At 53.8% G+C, this 27,876-nt stretch overlaps 7 protein-coding genes across 7 annotated transcripts; 3 read left to right on the top strand and 4 right to left on the bottom strand.

Moving 5' to 3' along the window:
- Positions 1 to 54: 54 nt before the first annotated feature.
- On the top strand, positions 55 to 7,138 carry J4E84_008145 (uncharacterized protein; the record flags this gene model as incomplete). The annotated part of the gene is made up of 5 exons (XM_049390723.1): positions 55 to 259; positions 308 to 1,791; positions 2,361 to 5,299; positions 5,396 to 6,402; positions 6,462 to 7,138. 5 exons carry the CDS (start codon positions 55 to 57, stop codon positions 7,136 to 7,138), a joined length of 6,312 nt encoding a protein of 2,103 aa, XP_049241430.1.
- A 1,293-nt stretch (positions 7,139 to 8,431) lies between these two features.
- Positions 8,432 to 9,131, top strand: J4E84_008144 (uncharacterized protein; the record flags this gene model as incomplete). The annotated part of the gene is made up of 2 exons (XM_049390722.1): positions 8,432 to 8,579; positions 8,659 to 9,131. 2 exons carry the CDS (start codon positions 8,432 to 8,434, stop codon positions 9,129 to 9,131), a joined length of 621 nt encoding a protein of 206 aa, XP_049241429.1.
- Positions 9,132 to 11,079: 1,948 nt separating this feature from the next.
- J4E84_008143 (uncharacterized protein) lies at positions 11,080 to 13,871 on the bottom strand (the record flags this gene model as incomplete). Its single annotated transcript, XM_049390721.1, has 4 exons — positions 11,080 to 11,366; positions 11,389 to 13,346; positions 13,407 to 13,706; positions 13,756 to 13,871. 4 exons carry the CDS (start codon positions 13,869 to 13,871, stop codon positions 11,080 to 11,082), a joined length of 2,661 nt encoding a protein of 886 aa, XP_049241428.1.
- A 910-nt stretch (positions 13,872 to 14,781) lies between these two features.
- J4E84_008142 (uncharacterized protein) lies at positions 14,782 to 16,519 on the bottom strand (the record flags this gene model as incomplete). Its single annotated transcript, XM_049390720.1, has 5 exons — positions 14,782 to 14,966; positions 15,019 to 15,830; positions 15,879 to 16,234; positions 16,293 to 16,311; positions 16,368 to 16,519. The coding sequence occupies 5 exons, from the start codon at positions 16,517 to 16,519 to the stop codon at positions 14,782 to 14,784; spliced, it is 1,524 nt and encodes a 507-aa protein (XP_049241427.1).
- Positions 16,520 to 20,597: 4,078 nt separating this feature from the next.
- On the bottom strand, positions 20,598 to 22,128 carry TPK2 (cAMP-dependent protein kinase catalytic subunit; the record flags this gene model as incomplete). Its single annotated transcript, XM_049390719.1, has 3 exons — positions 20,598 to 21,054; positions 21,102 to 21,355; positions 21,406 to 22,128. 3 exons carry the CDS (start codon positions 22,126 to 22,128, stop codon positions 20,598 to 20,600), a joined length of 1,434 nt encoding a protein of 477 aa, XP_049241426.1.
- A 723-nt stretch (positions 22,129 to 22,851) lies between these two features.
- Positions 22,852 to 23,714, bottom strand: J4E84_008140 (uncharacterized protein; the record flags this gene model as incomplete). The annotated part of the gene is made up of 2 exons (XM_049390718.1): positions 22,852 to 23,492; positions 23,543 to 23,714. The coding sequence occupies 2 exons, from the start codon at positions 23,712 to 23,714 to the stop codon at positions 22,852 to 22,854; spliced, it is 813 nt and encodes a 270-aa protein (XP_049241425.1).
- Positions 23,715 to 24,488: 774 nt separating this feature from the next.
- On the top strand, positions 24,489 to 25,451 carry J4E84_008139 (uncharacterized protein; the record flags this gene model as incomplete). Its single annotated transcript, XM_049390717.1, has 1 exon — positions 24,489 to 25,451. One exon carries the CDS (start codon positions 24,489 to 24,491, stop codon positions 25,449 to 25,451), a length of 963 nt encoding a protein of 320 aa, XP_049241424.1.
- Positions 25,452 to 27,876: the final 2,425 nt, after the last annotated feature.

The raw sequence follows: 27,876 nt of genomic DNA, 5'->3' as shown, positions 1-27,876 counted from the left end.
AAGGCTGGTGTCTCTTTGTTGAGCACGTCACCAAGGGATGAGAGAGTCACGGGCATGGATCCTCAGAGCGTAGCCTTCCAGCCGCGCGACGATTTCTGGCGTTTTCAAAGCGAAATGCTACGTGTGCAGGAGCACCAGGCCGAACTCGCCGATCGTGTCGCCCGCCTGGAGCGCAAGCAGGAAGACGACTCGCGTCTGAAGAACGTCTGGGGGACTTCATCGCCCTTTCCTTCGGTGCTGGGGGGAACACCCCAACAGGGTAAGACGCTTCATCTGAATTTGTGCATCTTTAGCTGAAAACTGTTAGTTCCCCTGCAGCAGCCAACCGCCGAACACTTCACGAACTTCGACGACCAGTCCAGCAATCTCATCGGCAATCTCCAACTTGACGCCGACGAGGAACCCCGCCGTGTAGGGGCCACATCTCGCGCGAACAGCGTCCGCTTCGATGAAACTGCCAATCACGGTCACTGGGCGCATGCATCGAGATCGTCGCTGGATTTGATACCCCGCACTGGTAGCAGCATGGGCGGGCATGTCATGAGCGAGCGCAGCTACTCCCACAAGTCAGACGGAAGGCAAAGTTCTGCCGGCCAGTCGGTGCATTCTATGGCTTCGGGTCGCGCCAACAGCCTCACTAGCTTTGGTCCGACAACGCCTCAAGACGTCCCAGGGCTGGCTCCTGGCTTGTTCATTCTCGGCTCCGTTCCTGCTATAATACGTTGCTGGCTCAACACCAACTTCAAACACGATACCTTGCTGTATGCAGCAGTCTGTTCAGGTTCATACACATCCTATCTGGACTGGTACACAATTGAACACCTGGGCTTTCAGGATCGGGTCATTTTGGACGAGGACCGGGTTCGCAAGATCAAGCTGTCTGTATACCTTCCAGAGGCTGTGCCTGTTTCAGCATCTTCACGATCCGACAGCCCGGCGCCGCAGCTTCCTTCGATAGGCGTAGATTTCACCGTCATCGAGGAGCACGACGCTGAGGTGAATCCAAAAGCCATTCAGATTTTCCTTGGTAGCGACATGCTTCGAGCACATAATGCCGACCTCCTTCTTTCATGCAACCAACTGACTCTGTATGATGATGACCGTAACAAGCTTCAGGTACCACTCGTCCGTCCTGAAGATGATCGCGCGTTCAAGTGCTTGCACGCTAGCGGTGCCTCTACGACGGATCCGAACCGCGCTACTTCGACTCTGGCTTCAGCGCATGCGCATCACACAACTCAGATGTCTAGCACTTCACCGACCCGTGAGACGTATTCGTCCATGGAGAAATCGAATGGCACAGGCCCAGTGACCAACTCTGAGGACGGCGGGTCAAGTGGCCGGAGGAGTCTCGAACAGCGTCCACAACCAGGCCTCTCAGCGTCAAGTCGCTCTGACAAGGATGCTCAGGAGCCGGGCTCTGTAAGTGGAGCTCCACAATCAGGAGCACCGCAAGCCATCTGGAGCAACTGGCGCCGTGACCAAGCGGAGAAGACAAACACGGGCTCTCTGGATTGGGCCAACGTGGGTAAAACCGCCAGCTCAGATCCCAGCTACCAGCGACGTGATACAGGCATCAAAGTATTGAAACCTTCTAAATCCACGCGTACTCTGTCGACGTCAAACTCATCGCCTGTGACCGGGCAGTCACGCTTCTTCGATGATGGAAAGCGCAGAGGCGAGAGCGAAGCAAGCAACGCTGCGGCGGCTCCTCCGGTGAAGAGGAGTGTGTCTGGGGACAAAGCAAGGGAAAATATGCCTGGCCTGTCGAAGCCTCGATCTGCGAACCCAGTAGGCGGTGCCTCTGCTTTCGCGTGGCTGAACAGTGGCGGGTCAAAATGAAACGCGATGCTGCGCTTGTATCATACGTAACACCAAACGCCGGACAGAATACAGACTGTTGACATGGCGTCATGAATTGTACACATGCATGTGCTGTGGTTTCCCATGGTGTTGTCTAGGCGATTGTGACATGCACCAAACACAAACAGATGGTGTTCTGGCAGCTTCGGACACGCGACAGGGGGGAGCATTCACCGCGTCGCCAAGCTCGCTTACCAAGGTAGTGTCCGCAAGGCTGAGCGGTCGGACAGCGATAGTGACGACGGCCCATGTCACGGCGCTGCTCTGATTTTTGCGGACATTGCGCTGTTACCCCTCGTTTGCTCACCGCCGTGCTACTGTGTTTGTGAAGAAGAGGCGCCATTGCCCAGGTACTGCGGCCCGCTGCATAGTCCTTGTCCGCCTTTTGCTTGTCCTTTCACCCTCGCTCGTCCGCCCTTCACCGTCTGCCCTGAAGCTCTTCGCGGGCTTCACGGTAGGCAATCAGCTTCAAAACGGCCTCCACTAATAACAAGAAGCGGAAGATCGTGGTCCCCGCACGAGACTCGTCCAACGGCGACGGCACGCATTCACCGAATGTGGGCAGCGTCGGTGTAGGGTCCCCTCGCTCCTCCCCGCAACCCTCAGCATCGCCGCCACGCTATCTGCCACCGCACCTGCACGACGAAGTCCTGGTCGACACGCCCGAACCAGGCACGCTCTCGGCGCGAGACAGCTACACCGGGGCCAGCTCCCCCAGCGAAGCCTACGCCAACCTCACCCTCGACAGCCGCGAGGGCTCCGTCACCGACCTGGACCGCACACGCACCACCGAAGCACATCCTCAACGGCCCCCTCCACGCGCATCCTCACCCGCTAAGCGCCTCCACTCCGACATGGACGACAAGCCCGACGCACACGGCACGCGCACCAGCGACGCGCCCTCGGCCGCCCGCGCCAGCAAGCCCCTGCCTACCAGCACACCACAGCGCAGTGCACGCGCAACTTCCGTAGAGATGGCTGACGCGCCCGCCGGCAGCAGCCCCGACGGCGACGGCGACGATGACGCCACTGAGCAGCAGGGGCTCCCAGACATCGACGTGCAGGTGACTCGCGTCATGGGCATGATGTCGAGCGAGGCCCTTGTAGAAGGGCAAGAGGGCTACATTATTTCCGAACAGTGGCTAGAGCGCGTGTGGGCAAGGACGTCGGAGAACAGAGGCAGGCCCAACGACTTCAGCAGGAATGCGACCTTGGGTCCCGTGGGCCCTGTCGACAACTCGCACCTCGTCGACCCAGAACTAGCGCACGAGAACTTGGTCGATCAGCATGGCGATGACTTTGTCGCGCTCAGCAAGGAGACAACCATGGGCCAAGATTTCGAGATTGTGCCCCGCAAAGCGTGGGATCTGGTCCTCAGCTGGTACGGGCTGGAGAAGTCGAGTCCCGTCATACGCCGCTACGCCCACAACACAGTACCGGGCCAAGTCAGCGAGGATATTTCTTACGAGCTGCACCCTCCCATCTTTACCATTCAGAAAGTGCGGAAAACTCCCAACGCCGCTGACAGCACGAAACCAGCCGCAAGGTTCGTCGCGAGCCGCTACGAGAGCTTTGTAGCCTTTGTCGACGCTGCCAAGAAAGCCGCAGGCGTTGACCCCAACAACAAAGTTCGCATTTGGCGCATTCTCACGCCCGCTCCTACAGACCAGCCACAGGCAACACAGCCATCTGGCATATTAACACCCGACGCGTCTCCCCAGAACGGATCTCCTGTTACACCCACACCCACGCAACGGCCTACACTCGTTATGGCGGCCGACAGTTTCAGTGCTCTTGCCTTTGGATCAGAGCGTGAGCTGGTCACAGGCAAGGACGAGACGGCCAATGAGACGTTCAACGCGTCTCTGACGCTGGCTGACGCTGGTCTGACCCAGGACCAGATCATTGTACTTGAGGAGCACGACGACAAGGGTGAATACATTGCCGATACCACCAAAACAGCTTCCAAGAACAAGGCTGGTGCTCTCGCTGGCAAGGGCCTGCAGAGCAACCCCAACAGTGGTAGGAGCACTCCAACGGGAGGACCCATGACGCGCGGAAGAAAGCAGAATGGCAAAGTCCGTGGCCACGTGGGACTTACGAACCTTGGCAATACCTGTTACATGAATTCCGCTCTCCAATGTCTACGGAGTGTCGAAGAGTTGAGCATGTACTTTCTGAATAACAAATGGAAAGACGAGGTCAACATCGACAACCCCATAGGCTTCAAAGGTGTAATTGCCAAGTCGTACGCTGGTCTTTTGAGCTCCATCTATGGCTTCGACAACAGCTCATCTGTCTCGCCCAAAGACTTCAAACTCAAGCTTGGTAGGGCGAATCCCATGTTTTCTGGTTATGGCCAACAGGACTCTCAAGAATTCGTCAGCTGGCTAGTCGATGCGCTCCACGAAGATCTGAACCGTATACACAAAAAGCCGTACCGAGAGAACCCTGATTCCGATGACAATACCTTCCGGGACCCTGAGGCAGTCAAGCAACTCGGCGAGGTCTATCGGGAGAACCACCGAGCTCGGAACGATTCTGTAGCCATGGACTTGTTTAGTGGTTTTTACAAGAACACCATGGTTTGTCCGGATTGCGAGAAGGTCAGCATCACGTTCGACCCATACAGTCAGCTTACACTGCAGCTGCCGGTAGAGCAGTCTTGGTCCCATACCGTCACATACGTGCCATTGTACGGGAAGCCTTGTCGAATCGAGCTTGACTTTGACAAAAATGCCACTATCAAAGCCTTGAAGGAGTTCGTCGGCAAGCGCTGCGGCGGCGTTCCAGCCAACCGTATCATGGCGTCCGAGGTGTATAGTCACAAATACTATCGACACTTGGACGATGCATCGTCGATAGCGGAGTCGAATATAGGAGCACGGGACGAAATATATTTCTATGAGTTAGAAATGGCTCCAAGTAATTGGCCTGCACCTAAGAAGAAGGGCGCCAAGTACCGGATGACGCTTTCGCAATCTTCCGACGAGGAGATTCCGGAGACCGTTTCACCACTCCACGATCGCGTCATCTTTCCATTGTTCCACCGCATCCCAAGCACATCCTCGTATAGAGCCACGGGGCAGTCTATGGCGCTATGGCCAAGCTTCATTGTTCTCACTCGAGAGGAAGCCAAGGATTACGACACAATCCTGAGGAAGGTTCTGTCTAGAGTCGCTGGGATGACTAGTCGCAAGATTCTTAGTGAGCTCAGCGGACCAGAACAATCCCGCCCTGGGTCTGATGTTGTACTGACAACAGAAGAAGATGCGTCGCCAAACGATCCACAAGTCAATGACGGTTCTGTTGAGGGCGAGGACATTGTGGAGGTGACGATGACGGATGCAAAGGATACGCGTTTCGCTCAAGTCGATGAGGCTAACCAGGTTCCGGAAGTACTTCGGCCGGGTAGCTACATTCATCCGGAGTTCAGGTACGTACAAGCTAGTTCCAGGCGAAGCTTGTGACGCAAGGTCGCAGCTCCGGGACCGACCTTGGATTCGCGCAGCAAAATACTGACTTAGAAAAGGGCACTTTTCGAGATGAAGCACACACGAAAGAGCTCAGAGATTGTTACTACAGGTTGGAGTACCGTCGATTATTCGAAGCCACTTGAGCCTATCACCAAACGAGTCAGGATACCACCAGCTCGAGAAGAGTCTGTACAATCGTCCGCTGCTGGAAGCGAAACTACGTCTAGCGACGAAGACGAGGACGTGTCACAGTCCACGATTGTCGACGCCGACGCAGCGATTGATGCCGCCAACGTCAGCAGCGACGAGGAAATGCAATCAGTCGAGCCGGCAGCACAAGAGTTTGCCCGTTCGGGCCGTCAGAACAAGAAGAAGAGCAAGAAAGCGCGGAAGCATGAGCGTAAAATGGAGCGAAAGCACAAAAACAACAAGAACTTCAAAAGTAAGAAAGCAGGCAAAGTACCAGACCAGCCGAACTACCCTGACGAACCTGACGACGAGTCGGATGAGAGATTGCTCCGAATGGGCGAGGCCCTTGTCCTTGATTGGAATGCCGAGGCCTATGATGCTCTATTTGGCGCCTCTACGGCGGACGATGACAGAGGCGCGGACGTCATGAAGAACATAGAGGTTCTTGATGACACAGAGCTTCGCGAAAAGAAAGAGAGGCGCGCAGCTCGTCGCAAAAACGGCATCAACCTTGATGAATGTTTTGTCGAATCTTCTAAGAGCGAGATTCTTTCCGAAGATAACGCATGGTATTGCAGCCGTTGCAAGGAGAGGCGCAGGGCGACAAAGACACTCGAAATCTGGACAGTTCCTGACATCTTGATTATCCATCTGAAGCGCTTTAGCGGGGCGAGAAACCTGAGAGACAAGATCGAAGATCTGGTTGACTTCCCTGTAGAGGGACTAGATCTGTCCGGCAAAGTCGGTTTCCCTGAAGGCAAGGATCTCACCTATGATCTCTTCGCAGTCGACAATCACTACGGTGGGCTTGGAGGCGGTCATTACACCGCCACTGCTCAAAACTTCTTCGACAAGCAGTGGTACGACTACAATGGTAAGCTTTATCGACCGCATATCCTTTACACACAGTCCCATTGATGCTAACTTCACTAGACTCCATAGTGTCTCGGTGTGAATCCGGCCGCAAGGCCGTATCGAGAAACGCCTACCTTTTGTTCTACCGCCGGCGTTCCCCCGTCCCTTTAGGCCCTCCCTCTCTTCAGCAAATTGTAACCGGCGACAACAGCAACCCCGACTCTGATGAAGATGCAGACGACCAACAACTTCGCTCTCGGTCACCGGCGGGAAACGGCTTGCGCCTCGACGATTCGTCCCGCAATGGGTCGTCGAGCGCTGGCGCAGTCGCAGCGGGAGCCGTAGCCCTGCGCGGGGGTGGTTATCCGCACTCAGCAGCCGCGAACCGTCCAAAGAACGGAGTCGCAGCCGGGAGCCAGAGTGACGATGATGAGCTACCATCCTATGGCGACGATGAGGGCTACGCTGATGACGTTGCTTACACGTCCACTCCTTGGGAAATGGACGCTGATCAACCAGCTTGGAGCTTCAGCGGCCTTGGCAGTGCGAACATGGATCGCCGTAACGACTCGGATGATGACGGCGCCGCGTCTGATACCGGAGCGATGGGTTCCGTAGGTGATGGAGAGATGAGTGAAAGGATGGAAGACTTTGATGACGATGGCGGTGCCAAGAATGGATGGGGTGGTGTCGGCACACCCGTCGCACAGCAAGATGATGAAGTTGCCGAGATCAGGCTCGTCGGCGAAGACTGAGCAGACGAAAATCCTACAATACGCAGGAGGATTCGTGTTCCCCTGGATGGCAAATCATTGCATCTTTCGTTTGGGTGTAAAGGTCGCGATCGTGGGCTTGGGAGACGAAAAGGCTCTCGTTAGATTAGATGGACATGACTGATGAACAAAAGGAGGATAGCATGGAAGGGTTGTACATGACGAACGGGACGGGATATCAAAGGTGGGTGAGGGTAATTATCCTCAGGGCGTTTTGCAAACATAGCATTCGTAGGCGCATCCGTAGGCGTATCAATGAAGATCTTGCATCATTCACCATACTAAACAGTATCTTGAGATTGAGTCTCCCACGCCGCCCGCTACTCAGTCCGAATAACACCAGCCACGCCATCATCGCATGAACCGCACAGACCCATCCATCACCTCGCGTAGAGCAAGAGCGGAGACAGGGATGCCGGATATCAGGAAGCACTAATGGAGTTGCGCGCAGCCAATGAGCAATTGACTACAGGGGCTTCTACCACCGGTGTTTGAGGCTTGTAGGTTTGCCAGCCTTGACATTGACGTTCTGGTTCTGCCATGACGCTGTTTCTCCTTTTCCTTCACGGCCTAGCGAACGTGGCGGGCATGGTACAAGGTCCGCGGAGTAGGTATAAACGGTGTATACGGCGCTATAGCACATGATGGCGTGCGGCATACCGGCTACAAGCGTGATGGTACGCAACGGTTTTCTCTATGAATGGGGCGGCTGATAAACGACATGAAACGCAAAATCGGAGGCACGTACCTGCGTCCACGGCAGGCAAGAACGCGGTGTACGAAAGGCAATCGCGTCACATCCTCCAGAAGCCCCATTTCCAGTCGCAACACCAGTATCCTCGCATAATTACCAACACAAAAAGCCCATGGCGTTCCTGAAAAGATCGAGGTTCTCTGGCGCAGGAACAAAAGCGGGTAGAAGCGATATACAGCAAGGATGTATATTATCAATAGATCCAGGTCCGCCTATGACGATCACTCCTGGCCGCATCGAGACAACACTCCGAACCGCATACCCGGAACCTGTGTCAATGTAGGAAATGACGATGACGAGCATTTCCTCATGCGAAACTAGGCGTTGAGATTTCTTGTCATGCTGTAAACCAGTTTGTACTCGGGGAGGGTACTACAGGTAATGCCACAAGGCGTATAAGAGGTATCGTGTTCTCGTTGAAATTGACCAGTCTCTATTACGATTCACTCGCTCAGTTTCGTTCCTGTGTATACTTTACCTCTCTCACTATCTTCATAATCGTCGTAACCACCAACACCAAAATGCGTTTCTCCCACTTCGCCGTCTTCGCCCTGAGCGGCCTATCGCTCGCGAGCCCCGTCGTCCAGCAAAAGCGCCAGGAAAGCAGCAGCGTAGAATCCCTCCTCACCGATCTCCTCGCCACGGTGCAAGTCTACACCGGAGCCATCAGTACGCCCCCTCCCCCTTTTGAGCCACCAGCCAAAATAAACAACCCATCACCCGCATTATACTAACAAATGCATCTTAGATGCCACCCTCGCGCCCCTCTCCGCATCCTCATCTCTCCTCGAGAAGACGGCCGCAATCCCCAAAGTAGGCGAGCAACTCAACAAGATCACCGCCGCCATCACGGCTTCGACAACGCAAATCCGCGATCTCGCTCCTGCAAACGCTACGCAACCCATGGTGCCAGCCGAAGACAACCAGAAGCGCTCTACCTCCACCGATCTCGTCGACGTCTCCCAGCCCAAGGAGAAGCGTCAGTTGATCGCCGCTGGTGCCCTTCTCGCGCTCATCATTGTTGAGATCTTTGCTACGATTACCGCCGCGGTGGCGATCTTGGGTCTCGCTGGGCTCTTGGTGTTTATCAACCCGTTGACGAGCGCGTTGAGTCTTTTGATTCTCGCGGTTCAGTTGGTGCTTAATGTTGTGCTTGTGGGTGTTATTGCGTTGCTGAACAGTGTGCTTGGTGCGTTGGCGCTTGGGCTTAGTGGGTTGTAAGGGATCAGTTTGGTTGTAGTGGTCGGCGGTGTATTTTTAGAGATATGATTAGATTTGTTATGAGATTGTAATGCCTGTCTACTTCGGTGTCAGCCCAGTGATGTTCCGGTGTCTTCAAGTGACAGTGTGAACATGGAGTGTAGTTGACGGATCGCCATCCCGTCGATCCGCTTGTTCGACGTACTTGAGCGCGATAAGCTTGCTGTGACGATTGCACAGAGATCGTCAATTGACAGTGATGGTATTAAGAAGAGTCTCATCATGCGAGTATCGCTATAGTTTGACGTTTAGTGTCCTGGTCCGGATGCGTAAACGTTTTGACGAAGCGTAGTTGGCAGCACGGAAGCTGTTGAGATGTACGTGACTTGTCTCCGTTTATTCTAGATGCATGAAAAGATACTGGTAGACGTCTTACACACCCTTTGTGCTCCTTTGTTTATTGCTCCTTTGTTGATGGATGACCACTGTGTGGCAGTCGTGGTTGACTCAAGCGAGCCAAGCCTTCCCATTCACAGTTCAGGAAGTCACAGTCACGTCAGCTCCTCACCACTCACAACGACTCATATGAGCGGCAAGTGTCGTTTCTTTATTCTTAAACGGCCGTACAGTCACACCACATGACTCACTTCATGCACCGCTGGAGCAACCCTTCCAGCAACCCATACCTCGCTATACAGGTAACCAACCTCGCGCGATAGTGCACCTCTTACTTCGCAATGACGGCATATCTCTTCGCACTACCTAACGAGTTGTTGCTCGATATCACGGACCATCTGCCTCGTCTACCTCGGGACCGACGCGCGGAACTCGTCTCGCTGGCAATGGTGTGTAAGCGCTTTTGTAAGTGGATGCTAGAATGACGTCCAGCTTGCCGTCTCACTGACAGCTTATAGACGATATCGTAGTAGACGTTCTCCATAAAGATGTGTGCGTCGACATAGCTAAAGTACACAAACTCGTCTCTTTGTATGCCGCCCAACCCAAGCTCGCGCAACTAGTCAGGAGCATTGACCTTTTCCGGGACGCCGACACCCACGACGAGCGCGCTTCCGAGCGCAAAGCTCGTGGGAAGGAACGGGGTATTTATAAGCCTATCATGAGGTCGTCCGGCATTACAAGGCGCCTCCAGCGGATGCTAAAATATGACTTGCGTCGAAAGAACGTTCAGGCAGACATGGCTCTTCTCCTACTACAGCTCCCCAACATACAGCGCTTATTACTAGGAGGGTTGTCGCATGGTGATATCCGCTTCCTCGATCCAGTGTTTTTCAACACGTCGGCCTCCACCGCAGATCTAGCTTCTTCAGACGCCCACCGCTGTCGGCCCTATCTAAAAGAGGTTATTAGAAAGCGACTCAAAACGCGGTTGAACAAGCTGGAGATCCCTTTCGGTGGGCTATGGGACTCTGTCAACAGGCATCGGACTTTCGATTTGAGCGAGTACGCTCACCTCACACACGTGACCACATGCGTCGATGAACTGATGACGCCTAGATGGAAGGCATGGGGATCCGAGCCTGACTACGAACTTGGCGTACTGCCGAAGACGTTGACCCATCTTACGCTCGGAGGTACATGCTGGGACTTTGACCGTCTCCTGACGCATCTCGTCGCACAGAAAGCCACTGGAGTATTGCCGAGATTGCGCAGCCTCACCATCTACACCCATCATCAAGTGGGGCGAGAGGGCATGGGAGATGACCGCGCAAAGTTACCCAACCGTGCGCGATCGGATCACACCGTTACGCATGTCCAGGCACTCCAAGATGTCGGAATAACAGCAACACTAAGACACAGCGGTCCAAATCATATGCGTTACTTCTGTCGGCTGAACATGATGGGCACCGGTTATCGGTCCCGTCATGTGCTCAGGCAGCTAGAACCTCTAGAGATGCGAGGATACTTCGAGCATTGGCGGCATCGAGCGACTGATATGGAAGTAAGACGACTAGCGCATGAACGTATGCTGGAGCAAGAGGAGCAGCCAGAGGCATGTGAGCCGAGTACACACGGAGATAAGAACTCTTGTACCGATGTCGGCGAATATAGTGAGGCTGAATGGGATGAACTCGCAAACCTGGCCCTCAATGACTGAATAGATGATCTTGACATCCTCCAAACTGTTCCTTAGTTCGTTTCTCAGCACAGAAGCGCCTCTTACAGCCGACGATATCACAATCTCCAGTGTGCACATGTTCAGCATCGTGTCTTTCCAGTTCCCTTTTCGTGAGCAGCCTGTCGTCGTTGCAAGTCGCACATTTGTGTATCAGCACTGCTGCCACAGCTTTCTGGGCGTCGCCTGGCTTGGGTGGTGCGCAGGGATCGCGCCATCGAATTTGGGTCGTAGATGCTACGAAGAAGTCATCGAGCCATTGTGGAGACCTGGGCGGTGACGGTGTATTATTCGAAGTTGCCCCGCGGTTGGAGTTGAACTGGAATGGAGCATGTGGCTGAAGGTCCGTCGCCGCGGTCACGGTCGCAGTTTCCGTGATTGTGGCACTAGATGCTGGAGAAGCCGCAGCAACATCAACCGTGTCGCATTGCATCGGATCCTCTGGAGGAACATCATCATCTCGTGCAAGCATCATACTTGGCAGTGGTTGTGGGTCCAGCAGCGCAATGACGAGTTTCTGGTCGAAGCTGTACTTGGGTAGATCGACGCCATCTCGCATAGAAACAATCCAGACGATTTCATCCTTCTCTTTCGAGCATAGCAGCTTCGTCTTTGCTACTCTGGTCATTGTATTCAAGAAGTACTCGCTGATAACAGTGAAATAGGCTCTTTGAAAGATGCTCTGAACATGTTCTGGTACCATGTTACGCATGTTGAGCATGAACTCACCCGTTTGACGCGTGCACGCCATGACTTGATCATAAGTCTGCGTCTCGGAGATGGGGAAAAGGCCTGCAGCCCATGTGTGGGAGGCATCATTGACGCGCCTTACATGTCTACCTGAGATCTTAGCGACCAACACTGACATGACCTCGGTACGAAGCGGCTCTTCGAAAGATTCCGCCGCTCGAACGTATGGCTGAACACCGTCCGCATCTTCGCATTCTGGGTCGGCGCCGCCATTGACAAGCATTCGGAGACGCGGGACGATATCAACAGCTGGGCAATCCGCAATGCACTTCCGTAAAGGACTGAGGGCGTCATGAGCTGCGCTGTTCGGATCGACGCCCTTCCCGAGAAGCACTTCAATATCGCGTAGCGTATCGGTGGGATGTCGTTTTGCGTCCGGACAGCAGCCGAGAACTTCGAATAGGAGCGAAGTACCATCGTTAGTAGGCGTAGGTACAAAGGTGTCAATGAGCCACCGCGCAAAAGTTGGAGTCGAATGCCACAGCGCTTGATGCTCAAACTTGTCCCGACACAGAGACTTGCAAGGATACCCTCCCAAAAACGGAGGGAAGCTAGCACCCTTGCAAACAAACAGCCGGAGACATTCAAGCTCGTCTGAAGAAAGCTCGGCAGCCCAATAAGGGCGATTCTGCAATGCCATGATGAACATGCCAAAGTTTGACTTGGCAACAAGTTCTGGAGGCTTGCGGTGAACATTTGCCCCAGCACTAAGAAGCATTTCCAAAAGCGTGTGGCAGTTCTTGCGTGCCGCAGGGTCTGTGTAGATCTTCATTCGATGTAATAGGCATAGTTGCAATGCTGTGTGAACGCCAGGCTTCTCACGCGATGGACCAGCATCTTCGACGCTGGCACCTCGGTTGAGAAGGATGCGCACGATGTCAGGGACATTCCAGAAGACTGCTTGACGTAGAGGAGTCCAGCTTGAACCTGGAAGTCCATTGACCTCTGAACGACCAGGTTGGAGCAGTGCTTGAACAGTGTAAGTACGCCCGTTTTTGATGGCATTATGCAATGCCAAGTCTGTTCCAAGTGGGTGTTTGGAACCTTTTGCGCCGTAGGCAAGTAAGACCCAGATGATCGGTCCGCAAGGCATACCGCACGCAATATCAAATACGGTCTGATTTGGATGCTGCAAGATCACCATCTCGCTCAGAGCAGGGTGGCCAACGAATCGTGCGTCTGCTTCATCGAAAGGCAGACCAATTGGATGGTTGATGCGATCGACATTGTCGACAATAAGCTTTTCCAACTTTTGCAAATCGCCGTCTAGAACTGCACCGACCATGTCTAGTACTATATCGGAGGCTTGCCTAGAATCTTGCGACGATGTCTCTTCGAAGGATGGCCGGAGACTACGTTATGGTCAATACACAGTGAGCGCACAAATGTGGGATGATCAGAGAACTACATACTCTTGTGGCTGATTCAATAGACCCAGAAAAGTTGGCTCTGCGACCGTCCCGGCTTCATCGGCGATAAGAGTGGGTAGACTAGCTACAACCTGCCAACCACCCGTCTTTGTACAATGCTCTCTGGAAGTCGAGTCTGTCGAAATGGGTTCTGCGAACTCGCTTGACTCGTTGTCGTTCCCAGCGTTGCCATCGGAACTCTGCTCGCTGGGTAGCCTCGCTTTGTGACGCGACTTTGTGGCTCTTCGCGGTTTGTGCCTCATGATACCCCACTCTTTCAACCTCATTCGATATGCTCGTGTCCTGTATCCCTCGTCAGTTATCAAACGACAACATCCTTGCAAATACTCACGAAGCCCGGAATTTGTGTTTGCGTTCCATGAGCTCCTTGACCTCTTCCAGAGGCTTCTTTTGGACGAAAGAAAGCTCCTTGATCTCATCCTGCACCAACTCCCAGTCTTTCGTCATCCTTATATACTGCGGCCCGCAGCCCTGGTATTGCACCTTCGGTGGGCAATAGACACTGGTCAAGCACAGCAGGAGTGCGAAGGTGCGGCCTCAAGACCGTGCGCCGGTAGCTAGCCAAGATAGAGGGAAGAGCCTATGAGACTCTAGTATCGACGCTAGATGCGGTACTGGGACCGGTACCATGAAGGTCATTGTGCGATCCTGGAGACATGTCGTGGTTATAACAACACGCACGAGGGGACGCGGTGTGCAAAAGTAAGCCTGAGTTCAGATGACTGAACGCGAAAGTGCAATTCCAAGGCTTCGTATTGACTAGGTGGCGTGTGTCGGGTCCAACGCGAATTGAGTTTAGTGTATGTGGCACAGCCTCAAGCTTCAAGCCGCGGCTTTGCGCCCCTGCCTCGAAATCGCTCATAACCCTAAGCTCTTTCTTACCCCGTCGAATACAATAACGCGTAAGAAGCAGATCGCATATGTGATTGAGGGTCGAGAAGTCTACAAAGCTTTTGATCTATGCAGCTTGCCGTCTTTCATGCAATCGTAGGCTGCAGTAATATTCATTGCTGCGACCTACGTACCTAGGCGTATTCATGTCGTATCAAAACGCAGCAAAAAGGTCATCGAACCGAGTCCAACAGGAATAGCTTTTGTGTCAGTTGCAGGATCGCTGCGCGCCATTTCGTTGTAGACACGCTAGCCAAGATCGCCAGTCAGAGCACTCCCCATGTTTGCGATCAAACAGGCGGAGCTAATACTTATCACTGCAGTCACGCCGTAATGCTGCATCTTGGTAACGTTGATCAAGTCACAGTCGACCATTCACTGCTCAAGGAATGCAAGTTGCGATTAACAAAGGTATCATATGTACGAAGCGACGCTAAAACAACAAACAAAAAGCCATAACCCAATCCTAACGACCGCCGATTTGGCCCTTGGGAAGAGGCTTTACCCACATGAACATGCAGTTGAGCGCAATGATCATGACGCCAATGATCCAGAAAACCTGCGCATAGTCCGTCTTGTGGTAGCGGAAGATGATGGCGAAGATGATACCACCAAAGTTACCAGTCGCGCCAACGATACCGGAGAGGATGCCTTTGGAAATGTTAGTAGGTCTTCTCTCAATGGGTGAAGCGATCGGGCTTACCATTAGCGTGAGGGTGGATGTGAGGTACGAGCGCGAAGTTCGCACCATTACCCGCCTCAAGGAATATGGCCATGACCGCAATGAGGCCGATCATCTCGCTGAGGTTGTGGGGATCCACCTTTCCAATGACGATGCACATTATACCAGACATAACGCCGACGAAGTGGATCCAGAACTTCTTTGCCCAGAGGTTGCGACCGGTAACCTTGTAGATGAGATCCGCGATAAAGCCACCGAGCGGTCGGGTAACAACGTTCAATAGGCCAAACATAGCTGCCCAGCGTCCAGATTGTGTTTGACCAAGGGACTGGAAGTTCTTGAGGTAATAAGCACCAAGGATAGAGTTGATGGCGAGTTCACCACCGAAGGAGCAGAAGTAGCCCGCGCAGAGCATCAGTGTCTGGAGAGAGAACATGACCTTCAGTCCCTCTTTCAAAGTAGGCTTGACTACGACTTCGTGCTGGAATTCGTCCATGACTTGAACATCACCACGTCCAGCCTCTACGTCAGCGGCCGGTTGCTCTCGCTTCTTTTCGTCGTTGGAGGAAATCGATCCAGTGGTCGCAGGCTTGTCATCGAGGGCACCGGTCGTGGGGACCACGGAAGCTTGGTTGGTTTGATCGCTGCTAGACACCACGGTTGCCCCACGCTCAGACCACTTTCCGGTGGGCGTATCGTCGGTCAACAGCAGGAGACCGGTAGCGCATGCACTGATCATGATGAATGGAACGATGAAGGAGACTCTCCATGCGACGTGCGAGGAGAGACCCTGGTCCCTCTTCAAAGAGTCGTAGATAGCGGGCATGACGAAGCTGAAGAAAAGTCAGTGGAAGCTGCTTCATAGGGGACGTCCCGCTTACTATGTGATACCGCCGCCAGAGTTACCCCAGCCTCCGACCAAAGCGTTGGCAGTGCCGACAACATTCCTGTCGTAGAATCCAGTTGTCCAGACCTGGCATGGTACGAAGGTGCCGCCGAGAATACCAACAAAGAAACGGATGAAGTATAGACCCGTAGCGTTGTGGGCAGTACCAGCCAGAGCGGTCGGGATGGCACCGGCGAATAGCAGGCTGGCAAATGTAATGCGCGGGCCGAAGTGGTCGCACATGGGTCCCGCAATGAAGCGGACCAAAAGTGTTGCACATAGCGCGACGATGTTGGAGTTGGCAATTTGATCTTGTGACAAATGCATGTCCTCCTTGATACTCTTACTCAGCTGTGGGGATGTTAGTCTGTACAATTCGGACAGTCTCGTGGGTTGCGGGTGACCATACCAGAGGTGGAAACGCGTACCTGAAAATTATTAGCACTCATCAACGAAGGAGACCCACATGTGGGGAACAACATACCATGACCAGAAAGCAATGAAGAAGCCCAGGTAAGAGAAGAAGAATACACGACCATATTTGTTGATCGGATTCAAGACGGGAATAGATGTGGCCTTCTTGTTGTATGGGTTGATCTCTGGTGCCGACCAGAGCATGTTGATAGCGAACGGCATGATGAGTACCACCCGAGAGGTCGAGCCCTACTACGATACTGATACTTCTGAAAGGTAGGTCGGGAGAGTGTAAAGCTGGCGATGCTTTACAGACGCAATATGGAAGCTGGGAGCGGGCGCTTGCTGAAGCCGTGGCTCCAAACGGAAGCTGGAGGTTATATAGATTGATGCACAAACTCCAAAAATGATACTTCCGCGGTGAAGCACAGTGACGCACGGCTAAGGTTGTGGCGCAACTCGTTCCCCAGGCCAAGTGAGATCAGACTTCTCCGTGTCTGTATGCAGTAATATTGGCGGATTCGTTATCTTCGTTGGCGATGCCCAGCAGCTGCAAGCCCAATGCTTCGGAGAAAGTATGCTTTGCCGCGCTCTCGGGTGCAGGCGATGTGTGCGATGAGCGCTAGGGCGTCAACTTGAGATCCACATGCTGCTGTAGCGAATTGAGACTCTTTCTCGACTGGCTAAGATGTAGCATGAAAGGCTGAATGTCGATGCGATGAGTCGTGGTTCGCTGGGGATGAGGTTTGACGCGGGATGGTGGGGGACGGCAGGGGCGTTCTCTTATCTCTTGGCGCTAGCCATGCGAGAGACTAGACTCCCTGTAGTTGATGCCAGCAAGGATCCTTATCAGAACGTTTGAAGATAATATGAGTTGCTGCTTTTCCGCGGTCAGCATTTGACAAAATGCCTGTGTCGCTAATAACTCTTCAGCCTCAACAGCTTCCTGTTCCTATAACGAGCATACTGTTCGTGTCGAAGAAGTGGCGTTGACAAAAACGACTGGAAGTTACGCAGCAAACAACAATGACAACTCAAGATCAAGACTTACTCTTGCTTCTGAAAAGTAGCTTTGCTTTTGACTTCTGGTGGTGGTACAAACTTGATGTGACGGGAGTTGTGTGTCTGCCGCGTGCGTGTGGAGACGTGGCCCGATAAGCACAGAGCTTGGTGCAACGGCAACTATACCAGGCATGTGGGTGGATTCGCGCCGTTGCACAACTCTTACAATCCCAGCTTGGATTTGAGATCGTTAATTGTTTGTCGATCAGCTCCTGTCAGGATATTGATGGCCTGTGAAACATGCTTGCACCAATCAAGCGAAGGTTCAGTGCCTTATCTCGCATAACTGCAGCTTCCGCCCCGGCAACACGGAGTACGCACAGGGACTCTTGGAGCACATCGATGATATGGGAGGGTATATGATCCTCAAACGCCTAGAGTTCAGTGCAACGTCATCCGCTCCTTGGAAACTCGGTATTTGAATCTCACAATGCCAAGGCTCGTCGATACTTGGAGGCCAACACTGGATGGATGTGACGACTTATCTCAAACTCCAAGAGGTTCTCGCAAGCGGGGGTTCTAGGCCTAGATCCTGACGTACGGTGGCTGCTACAGTCACTGCAGCGATATCGGAGGAAACGGGCCGGAGAAGGCATGTTGGGTACTGAGATGCTGCGCAAGAAGACGAAGCAACTCCGGGAATATCGAAAAAGATGGTAGTGTAGTGTGGGTAGGCTCCACAGTGGGCTCAGCTGCAGCCTTTTGAGCCTCATCCGCGGAGATCCCACGCTCATCCTGAGACAGTGGTACCCAGCCACCCCGTTCCTCGATCTGTCATCACACGACTTTGACTGAATACTCTCCGAACACCTTGGTCAAAAGTTTCGGGTCATACGGAGGATTTCGAAGAGTTAGCTGCTGATGTGAAGCAGGACCCGGAGGATGTCTACGTTGTTAAACACTCCTGCGCGCTGCATTCCCAATACTTCCTCGCCGTCTGCACACCCACCCCGTACATTGCAGCGCCGCACACCACCAGCACATGCATAAGCTGATGGCTACTCCCAATTACGTCGCAACGCCGAGGGTACCATCTCTCAGGCACTCTCGCAGCGTACAACAAAGCTCCGGTGCCATGACAAACGCCTAGTCCAAGATAGTAGCCCAAGCTCATCCTACTATCCATCTCTTCCACGCCATAGACGTGGGTACCATGCGCTATTGGAAGGAAAGAAGACGCTCCCAACAGGAGATAAAGCGCCGTACGGAGATGACGAGACTGAGGACCAGAAAAGGTGGGGTGCAGAGTAGTGAGTGCGCAAGCAAGGCCCACGACAGTAGCGAAGATACTGTAGGCTTCCTGTAGTACAGGATCGCATTTGAAAGTGAAGTGCGTACTGGCAATTGTCGTACCATACAGTGGTATCACGATACCAAGGTAATCGAATCGACCCGTCCAGGTGCGAACACTTTCGCTGTGATCGAGGAAGATGTGGTGTCTATCAAGCGTCAGTACCATCTGTTCTTCAAACTCAAGGCATGAGGGTTGAAGATGAGTATCAAGAGGTACTTACAAGAACGAGAAAAAGAAGCATGTTATGACAGAGGTAAAGTAGACGTAGACAGCTTCATCGTCGCCGCTTCTACTGTACCTATCTAGGTGACTCCGACGAGCAGACAGGTAGAACACGACAGCGACCAAAAAGAAGGCAACGGTACCCAGGATATGTGACCAGATGTTGACTGTCTCATTGTGGACCTGGAAGACGCTCCTGAGTGAGTGATGGTAAGAGAACGTTGCTTGTCTAGTGACTATTAGCCCCAAGCCGTGTGCCGTCTACGACGCGGAAAACGTACCGGTGGGATGTGAGTATGAACTCGTTGTCTCGCTGCCAGGGCACTGCGTTGACGCCGTTAGCTCACGACGTTCCTAGTATCCACCGGGAGTAGCGCAGAGTCGAACTCACTGAGATCATCCCAGCCTATCAACGCATCGGAGTTCTGGGTCTCATCCGTACGATGAGTCTCCTTACCGTCCGCGTCAAATTGAACATGTCGCAATGTCGTTGATGTTCCATACCCGTCGCCATGGTTGCTTCCCTTCAAGATCCCCGCTTTCTCTCTAGCGTCTTGGCGTGTCTGTGATGTCATACTGCTAAGCTCAACTGAGGCTGATGCCGACTCCAGCGAATAACTTCTCGATGTTTTCAAGGATTCATGAATGGTAGAGTGATTTGAAAGTTGATGGCTGATGCTTTTGTGCCGACAAAGACATGCCTTACGCAATAGTCACCCACAAGTTCAGTCACCAAGCCGCCACGCTTCCAAGCTATGCACGGCCGTGACGCAGTCAATGAGTCCGCGGACCTCTTACGCCTCTCATTTCCTCATGATGCGGCCAAGATGCATCTAAGGAATGGGAAATGCTTCTTCCTGTCGTATGTCGTATCCTTGGGGACTGTAAAATCTGGGCAGCCCTTGCTCGCCCGTGTGTTTCTGTATCGCGAGGATCCTCAACCACCACCATGTTAGTCCTCTGCTTTCTACGCATGTCCACCTCACTCATAATTGAGGTGAGGTTTGCCAGATGGATGCTTTTCAACCAGGCAATCTGCGCTCAAGTGTTGATTGCAGCAATTTTGGAGTGATAGAGGCACAGACTTTGAGCAAGATAGTCAGTGCCATGCCAGGAGAGCTGAACATCTTCACCTCGACTTTCGCAGCGTTTGATGGATATTCGATGTCGCCTGAAGCGGTAGGTATACAACAGTCTCAGATTAGTTCAGATGGGCACTGCATGGAGCGAGGCGTGGATGGCACCAATATGAAATGTGCACAAAAGTACGGCACCGAGGAATCGATAGCTAGCAAACGAGGATTATTCTGGGCTCACGTCTTGCAATGCTCGTCATTTCTACATTTTAATACAGGCATCATCTCTCATAGCAAGACAGAAAGTGCAGGATGGAGAGCCAGCCAAGGTTTCCATATTATTAATTCAATCACCGCGCTCGATCGGGCGGTTACTGTTCAACAATCATGCACCGTCATTCATGCCCAACAATGTACACCGGACCATATCCAATGGCACCCAGCAATCAAGAGATAGGAGTAATAATAGACAATGAGGGATTCCACGCGCATCAAGATCGCGCGAAGATAGAGCACGGAGAGGGTCAAGGTCAGAGAAGTACGGTAGGACGAATGGCGCGGACTTTCGACGGGTGCTAGACCAGGATCGCCGTGCCTAGTTGGATTTTGAAGGAGAGGCATATCGTATCTCTTTTCGATTATGGGTTTAGAAGTCGGGAAATAGGTGCCCGTGGCTATTCGGACACGTCAGAATGTGGTCTACAGTATAAGGAGGACTCTGCACGCACGGGTCATCTCCTGCCTGACCGTATGCCTCCGTCTCCTCCGGATACTTATCGAATTGGCTGGCATCGCCAACGCCAGCTCGCACAGGTGGCACGTAGGGTGCATCAATGTCCTTCTTTTGTAGTCGGTCCCACGTTACTTCGGCGAACCAAGGGTGGTTCATAACGTCCTTGCTGCCGCCGTGCAAGTTGCCCAGTCGCTTGGTGAGGTCGGGTGTGATGAGCTTTTGCAGCAGGTCGTGGGCGTCAGGGTGGATGTACGGTGGGTACTTGACTCTCGACTTGAGGATGTTTTCGTAGATCTTCATGGGGGAGCCACCGTCCCAGAAGGGAGTGAAGCCGCAGAGCATTTCGAAGATGAGAATGCCAAGTGACCACCTGGCGTTGTTAGTGCGACTCGAGCCGGGGGAAACATTGCTACTTACCAGTCGACGGACTTGTTGTAGCCTTTTGACGCGACGACCTCTGGCGCCAGATAATCAGGCGTACCGCACAGCGTCCATGTGATATCGGGGACCTCTTTCGCAAAGCCAAAATCGGTGATCTTGAGATGGCCATGGCGATCCAGTAGCAGGTTCTCGGGCTTCAGGTCGCGGTAGATGATGTTATGCGAATGCAGGTAGTCGAGTGCGAGCGTAACCTCTGCGGCATAGAACTTGGCGACGGGGTTGGGGAAGCGCTGCAGGAATTAGTATCAGATACATGATGCCAGGCACGGATGCGACATACCTGAGACTTTCGCAGCAGACTAAACAGCTCGCCTCCTTCGACAAAATCCATGACCATGTAGAGGTTCTTGGAGTCCTGGAAGGTGCCCCACAGGGTGATGAGGAAGGGGTGCTTGACCTGCTGCAGCATGCGGCGCTCGTCGTTGGTGTGCTCGACCTGCTTCATCTTGACGACCTGGGCCTTCTTCAGCACCTTGACGGCATAGAAGCGCTGGTTGTGCTTGGACTGGACAAGGTGGACGCGGCCGAAGCTGCCGGTGCCGAGGGTGCGCTGGATGGTAAAGTCGGTCAGCGAGTACTTGCCCTTGGTGACGCGCGCCTGGTTGAGGGGCTGCGTCTGGAACTGGACAGCGCCGGCATGCTTAGGGGCGGCAGCGTGGGCGGGCGTGTTGCTGGGGTGTATCAGGTTCTGTATGCTGGGGACATTGTGCGAGGGCGTCGGCGGCTGGTGTTGCTGCTGGTGGGCGTAGGCGGGGTTCATCGAGTCGGACGGCTTGGAGGCGGCGGCAGGCGCGGCCGGGGCCGTGGAGCTGGTGTTGCTCGCCGTGTTGGTCAGCGACTCGTTGGTCTTGGTCTTGTGCAGGTGGAAGGAGCCCGACTTGCGCGACGTCGTGGGCGTGATGGGCGAGTGGGCGTCCTTGACGGGCGACGTCGGCGAATCGAGGTCCTTGGAGCCGTTCGAGTCCTTGGTCCGCTTCTTCTTGAGGAAGCCCAGGGTAGGCATTGGAGGGGCGGCGCGACGAGTGCGGCGGCGCGGCCCTGCCTGTTCCTCGACGCAGTTCGGGCGATCTCAAGCACTGGGGCCAGGAATGCGCGGGGAGCTCGGGACGGGGGCGCGGCGCAGACGGCAGCAGGCGATGCGCTCAGGGGCAGAGGGTGTGCAGGTGCGCGGGCATCAGCAGAGCAGCGAGGAGTGTCGGCGGCGTGGGCGGGCGAGGCAGGCTTTGGGCTAGGTGATGGGTGGAGGTTGGGCTAGACAGTAGACGCTCGCTCGCGGGGAAGAAGCGTCGCAGCTACCACGCGCGGGCGGCATTGGCAACAACATGACGCCTGCGGCTCATCAAAGAGCCATGTTTCACGCGCCTGCACTGGCACCGTGTTTGCGCCCGCAGTCAATGGCATGCATGCATCCAAACTAACGTGTCTTCATCCCTTCATTACATCGTGTCATGCCCGCCCGGGCTGCACGCGAAGCATCGCTGCTTGTTGCGTCATGCGTACCATGCACCGTGCCCAGGTGGTCGTCCCGGCTGCTATACCCAGCCTGCCTATACTGCGAATCGCTTCGTCGCGAACCCGTCAACGCCTAGCAATGCGCGCCAATACACATGCATGATCATACCCAACACCGGCCCATCTACAAACACCCCAAAATACTATTGCGCAAACATGACTCGAAAGCGCCCAAATGGCACACGTTGCATCGTCAAAAGAAAACCTGGCCGTTTCACAGCTCATCAGCCACCGCATGGGTTTCATCGGCCCCACCAGACACCACGATCGGCTGGTACGTCTCCAGGTCAAGGCCGCACACTTCCATGCGCCGTTGCCGAAATCTCTCGTACAGCTTGCTCCACGCCTCTTGCGCCTGTGCGTTCTGAGGCCGCAGCTTGGCGCGTTCAGAAAAAGGAATGTCGTACTCCGGTCCTGGTATTTCGGGATCCGACAGCCTCACGAACGTCGTCGCCTGCTCGAACGCCGTGGCATTGAAGTCGTCCACGACATTGCGCAGGTTCTGCGATTCGTAGACCACGTTGCCCATGGACAGCGACCACTCCGAGATCAATGAGTCCGGCACCGTGAATGTCTTGCGGAACATGTTAAGGTCCGACGTCGGATTCGTCGTGCGCAGTGTCCTCAGCTGGTTGTAGCTCTGTTGTGACGGGTGTATCATCAGGAGTGATGTCGACATGTCGGTTCGTTCTGGCGTGGCGGGGTACGCTGCCATGGGCTCTGACTTGGAGAAAGCCAGCAGTGAGTCCAGGGCCGATGCGTCGAGCAGCACGCCAGGACCTTGGAGGTAGAGTAGCCGCTCGTAGTCTACCAGTGAGTACAGGCTTGCTAGTGAGTAGGAAGAGGGCAGTGTGTCTGGCTCTGTTAGTCACTGCAGCGGGCAGCTTCCTGGGCTCAGCACTCACCGTCTGCGCCTTCCACAATAGGCTCCATGGGCATCAAAGTGACGCCATACCGCCTCGCCGCTGTTCGCAGCAGTCGCCGTGTAGTCGACATTTGCGGGCCGTATTTGTCGTCTTCAGACTCCACCAGCCACAGTTTGGGAAACATCAGTATCCTTTTGGCCGGGCTCTTCATCTTGTGTAGATCAGACAGCAGCATCACGGCACTGCAAAGTTCCACATGCTCTCTCACCACCTGCACATAGCCCAGGCGGCTCCAGTCCATCGTCTGCCCCGCAATATACTGCGCATATGTCTCGTCCACCTCCGGACGGCCGCCCATCGGTCTTGCCCATTTTACGTCCAATGTCGGAGGTTCTATCGGCTTGGGCGGGGGCAGAGGCTTGGGTAATCGGGGCTTTATGGCGGCTTGTAGAGAATGCACGTATCGTTGCTGTAATACCCAGCCGGAAAGGAAGAGGGCGAGTGTGAAGAGAAGAACTACCGGCGGCTGTCAGCGAATGCGAGTGCGTGCCCGTCGTGGGCCATGCGTACCAATGGCTGCCGACAGGATGACAGAAACCTGGCTCGAAGTAAGGAGAAGTCTCCCCATAACTACAAGTAAACGCTGGATGCGAAGGGTATAAGAATGCTATGATGGTTCAAAAGTGTGCATGTAGAATGGCAAGAGTAGTTCGTGCAGGAGAGCGCATGCAGTGGGCGGGTGTGACGTGCCCCGTGGATCTAGATTTCGTAGGGCTGCATGTTGATCGCTGGTGTTGAGCAGGCAACTATCGATTGCTGGCAGCACCCCGGCTCAAATTATCGCAACCATCAACGCGAGCTTCCTCCGCAGCACCATCGAACTACCAAACCACCAAACCGCACAATACTGCACGCGCATTTCCGAAGATATCCAAGGGCCATTCGACCTCAAACTAGCCACGAAACGACTGTTCGGCATCCCCACATGGCCAAACCGCAGTTCGACCGCGCAGACGCCAGCGCGCTCCTCGACGACCGAGGCTATCGCGGAGCCCTCATCAGAGGGCAGAACCCGGCGCTGCTCTTCGAAAAGGGTGTACGCGAGCGCATTACCGAGTCCTATTACTGGAAAGAGCAATGTTTCGGTCTGAACGCTGCGACCTTGTGCGACCGCGCAGCCGACCTCAAGTTCATCGGTGGCACGACTGGCATTACGGGCAAGCCTACACCATTCTTGTGTCTAGCGTTCAAGATGCTGCAACTAGTTCCGGACAAGGAGATTATCCTTGAATACCTTAACTTTCGCGACGACGAGGAAGATGGAGCACAGGACGGCGAGGCCAAGAAGGAGGAAAACGGCCACACATCCGAGGACGAAGACACAACCAAGAAGGCGCTCGATCTAAACGCTGCAGGCAAACTCGGCGACTTCAAATACCTGCGCTGCCTCGCTGCCTTCTACATTCGCCTTGCCTGGGAGCCCGTCGAAATCTACAAAACCCTCGAACCCCTCCTCACCGATTACCGCAAGATAAAACGACGCCTCAAAGATGCCTTTACCCTCACGTACGTCGATCAGTTCATCGATGACCTCCTCACAAAAGACCGCATGTGCGCGACGAGTCTGTGGAAGTTGCCGTCGCGGGCGAACTTGGAGGACTTGGATATGTTAGAGCCGAGGGAGAGTCCGTTGGGTGACGAAATCGATGAGCTGGATGAGGAACTAGACAGAAGGAGTGATGGAAGTGCGCGGAGCTACAGAAGCAGGAGCTATGACAGCAGGAGCAGGAGTCGGAGCTACGACAGTCGCAGTCGTAGTCGCAGCCGCAGCAGAAGCCGAAGTCGAAGCTACGATAGTCGTGATCGCGAGAGGAGTCGCAGCCCAGGCGAGCGGAGCCGGTCACGGAGCAGGACACGTAGTAGGAGTGGGAGTCGCAGGCGCGATTAGAGTCGCAAGGACAGCGTGATGCTAGCATGTAAGGCTGCGCATCGGATTTAGCTTTATACCCATCTATGTAATGAAGCGTTCAGTTACTATTTCCATCGTCGCATGAACACCACTCGATCCTGCGTTGCAAGTCGCACACGATGCCACCACTCCCAAGGCACGTGCAAGGTTCGGCAAGCTCTCTGATAGCATTATACTAGTTAAAGCGGCGGCCTTAAGCCTTAGTTTGTGTCACACTTTATACAGATTAAATTTTCTTCTATATAACTACTAGGAAAGCTACTGACTTAGTTATCTTAATAAGTTAGGGTTCCATTTTGCCGCACCATGAGAGCGCTTCCGACCCCAGCCACAGCAAGATACCTAGGTATACGCAACGCTCACCCACCACGTCGCTGCCACGCAGTCTCCCAACTGATACTGCACAAAGGCGCCCAAGTCAGCTGCAGGTTCCCTCCCTATAATTCGAACCCTCATAAACTTTACGATCGAGAAAAGAGGAAGGAACACAACCCCTCCAGCAAACGAGAGCACAGTCCACGATGGAGCCCTGGACGCCTTCTCATTGAACAGCCTTCGCCATGGGAAACAGGAGAAGACGAAGCTGCTTATTATCCACCCCGCACCAGCGACAGTGAATACTGCGAATGGCGCCTGGATGCACTTCAAACATTGTTCTCCAATGCTATCTTCTAGCACGCGTCGAGGCCGGACTTGAAGTGCTCGGCAAAGCTTCCTGAGGAACAGCGGATAGCAAAGTCTTGCCAGCGCCACAGGGAGGGCAACACCAGCAACATTCGCCATTGAGAGCCCATGTTCAGAGCCCGATACCACGAAAGTCATTCTGGTGAGCAGTGAAAGTGCACTCAAGTTAACTCCAACATTGACTTGCTTGCTCATCCTCAGAGCACTGGGAAGAGATAGCACGATAGAGATCCACACCCTCTGAGGGTGAGCAAGCGCTCGAGACAAGATCCATCCCACGGCAACCGATATGTATGGCCAAACAGATGTCTGTCCCTCTTGTAAGGCAGGTTCTCCGAAGGCCAGAACGAGGTGTTCCAGTAATGGCAATGTCTTGTCACCTTCACCCTCTTTCTCTTTCTTGCCAAAAATTTCCGTGAGGTTGTAGATGTATAGCAAAAGGTGTATGACCACCAGTAAATTTTGAAGGTCTTTCTTTTGTCGTGAAGTTTGTCGTCGCACGAAGAAAGGGGAGCCAACTAGGATGATTGGGATTGCTGGCCCTGGGATGCGTAATCGACCGAGTGCCACTGAAGGGTAAAGAGATGGATCGTCGCTCGCCATGTTGGGGAGACTAGGAACACTGGAGCACGAGTTTCTTCTATATTGCGCCTTTCCCAGGCAGCAGTCGGTCTTGTGTCCGCGCGACTTCCGACGGTGTCCGGGTGGAGTATTCTTAAATGCCGTTTATCCCATGTATCAACAGTACTGCCGAGCTTTTTTCTTTCTACATAGGCAATAGGGAACTTGCGCCAAGGAGTTCAAATTGTTGCCGCCATTGCCGTCTTGGCCTGCCGAGGTATACTGAGCTTGACGGTCCGAGCGGCCCAACGGCTCAACAGTGCCAGCGATCCTGCGTTGCGAGTCGCACACGATGCCACTACCTGTAAGCTCCGATAGCATCATACTAGGCCTGCACGTTGAAGCAACTTCGACACCACCGAGCGCAGCTGCCACCACTTGTACTCCATCATCACCATGCCTGACTCTGCACCCCAACCCTCCACCCTCCTTACTCTTCCTCGAGAATTGCGCGATTTGATACATTCGTACCTGCAAGCTGAAGGAGAATCTGACTGGTGTGAAACCAGTCTTTTCCCTACATTCTGTCTCCTGTACCGCGTCCACAACGCACCGACTCTCGCGCTACTTCATGCTCATCCTCGTCTGCGAGAAGAGTCTCTTGAAATCACTGAGAAACAAGGAGTTTCTGTCACGCTTTGCGATCGAGACCGCCTACGACCCTGCCATGTAAATACACCATATCAATCACGACCCAGTCGCAAGCGTCGCACGCTACCTTTAGACACACTCTTCACCCATTACATCAGGCACGTCGCGATTCTCGTCCCCAACAGCCATGAAGACCTGAATGAGTGGACGTGGAACACTACGCGGCGTCTTGTCTCCGTGCTGGCACCGAAAACTCCATTACTAGCAACCATCCGAATCGAGTATCAATACCGCTCCCAAACTTTACTACAACATCACCACAATACCTTTGCACGGTTTGATATGTCTCCATATATGCTCGTGCCACCGCCCTGTCTAGACACGTTGCAGCTCGTACAGCGGGTCGAAGGGTACCGTCTCGAGCAGGAACCGAGTTTCGAAGATGAGCATCGGAGTCAGCGACGTCAGCGGCGTCATCACAGGTGTCTAAAATATGGCTGCTACTTAT

The sequence above is a fragment of the Alternaria hordeiaustralica genome, assembly GCF_023758085.1.
Source record: "Alternaria hordeiaustralica strain BMP 2776 chromosome Unknown scaffold_20, whole genome shotgun sequence".
NCBI lineage: Eukaryota > Fungi > Ascomycota > Dothideomycetes > Pleosporales > Pleosporaceae > Alternaria > Alternaria hordeiaustralica.
The sequence above is the reverse complement of the archived record's forward strand: the minus strand, read 5'-3'. Positions and strand labels throughout refer to the sequence as shown.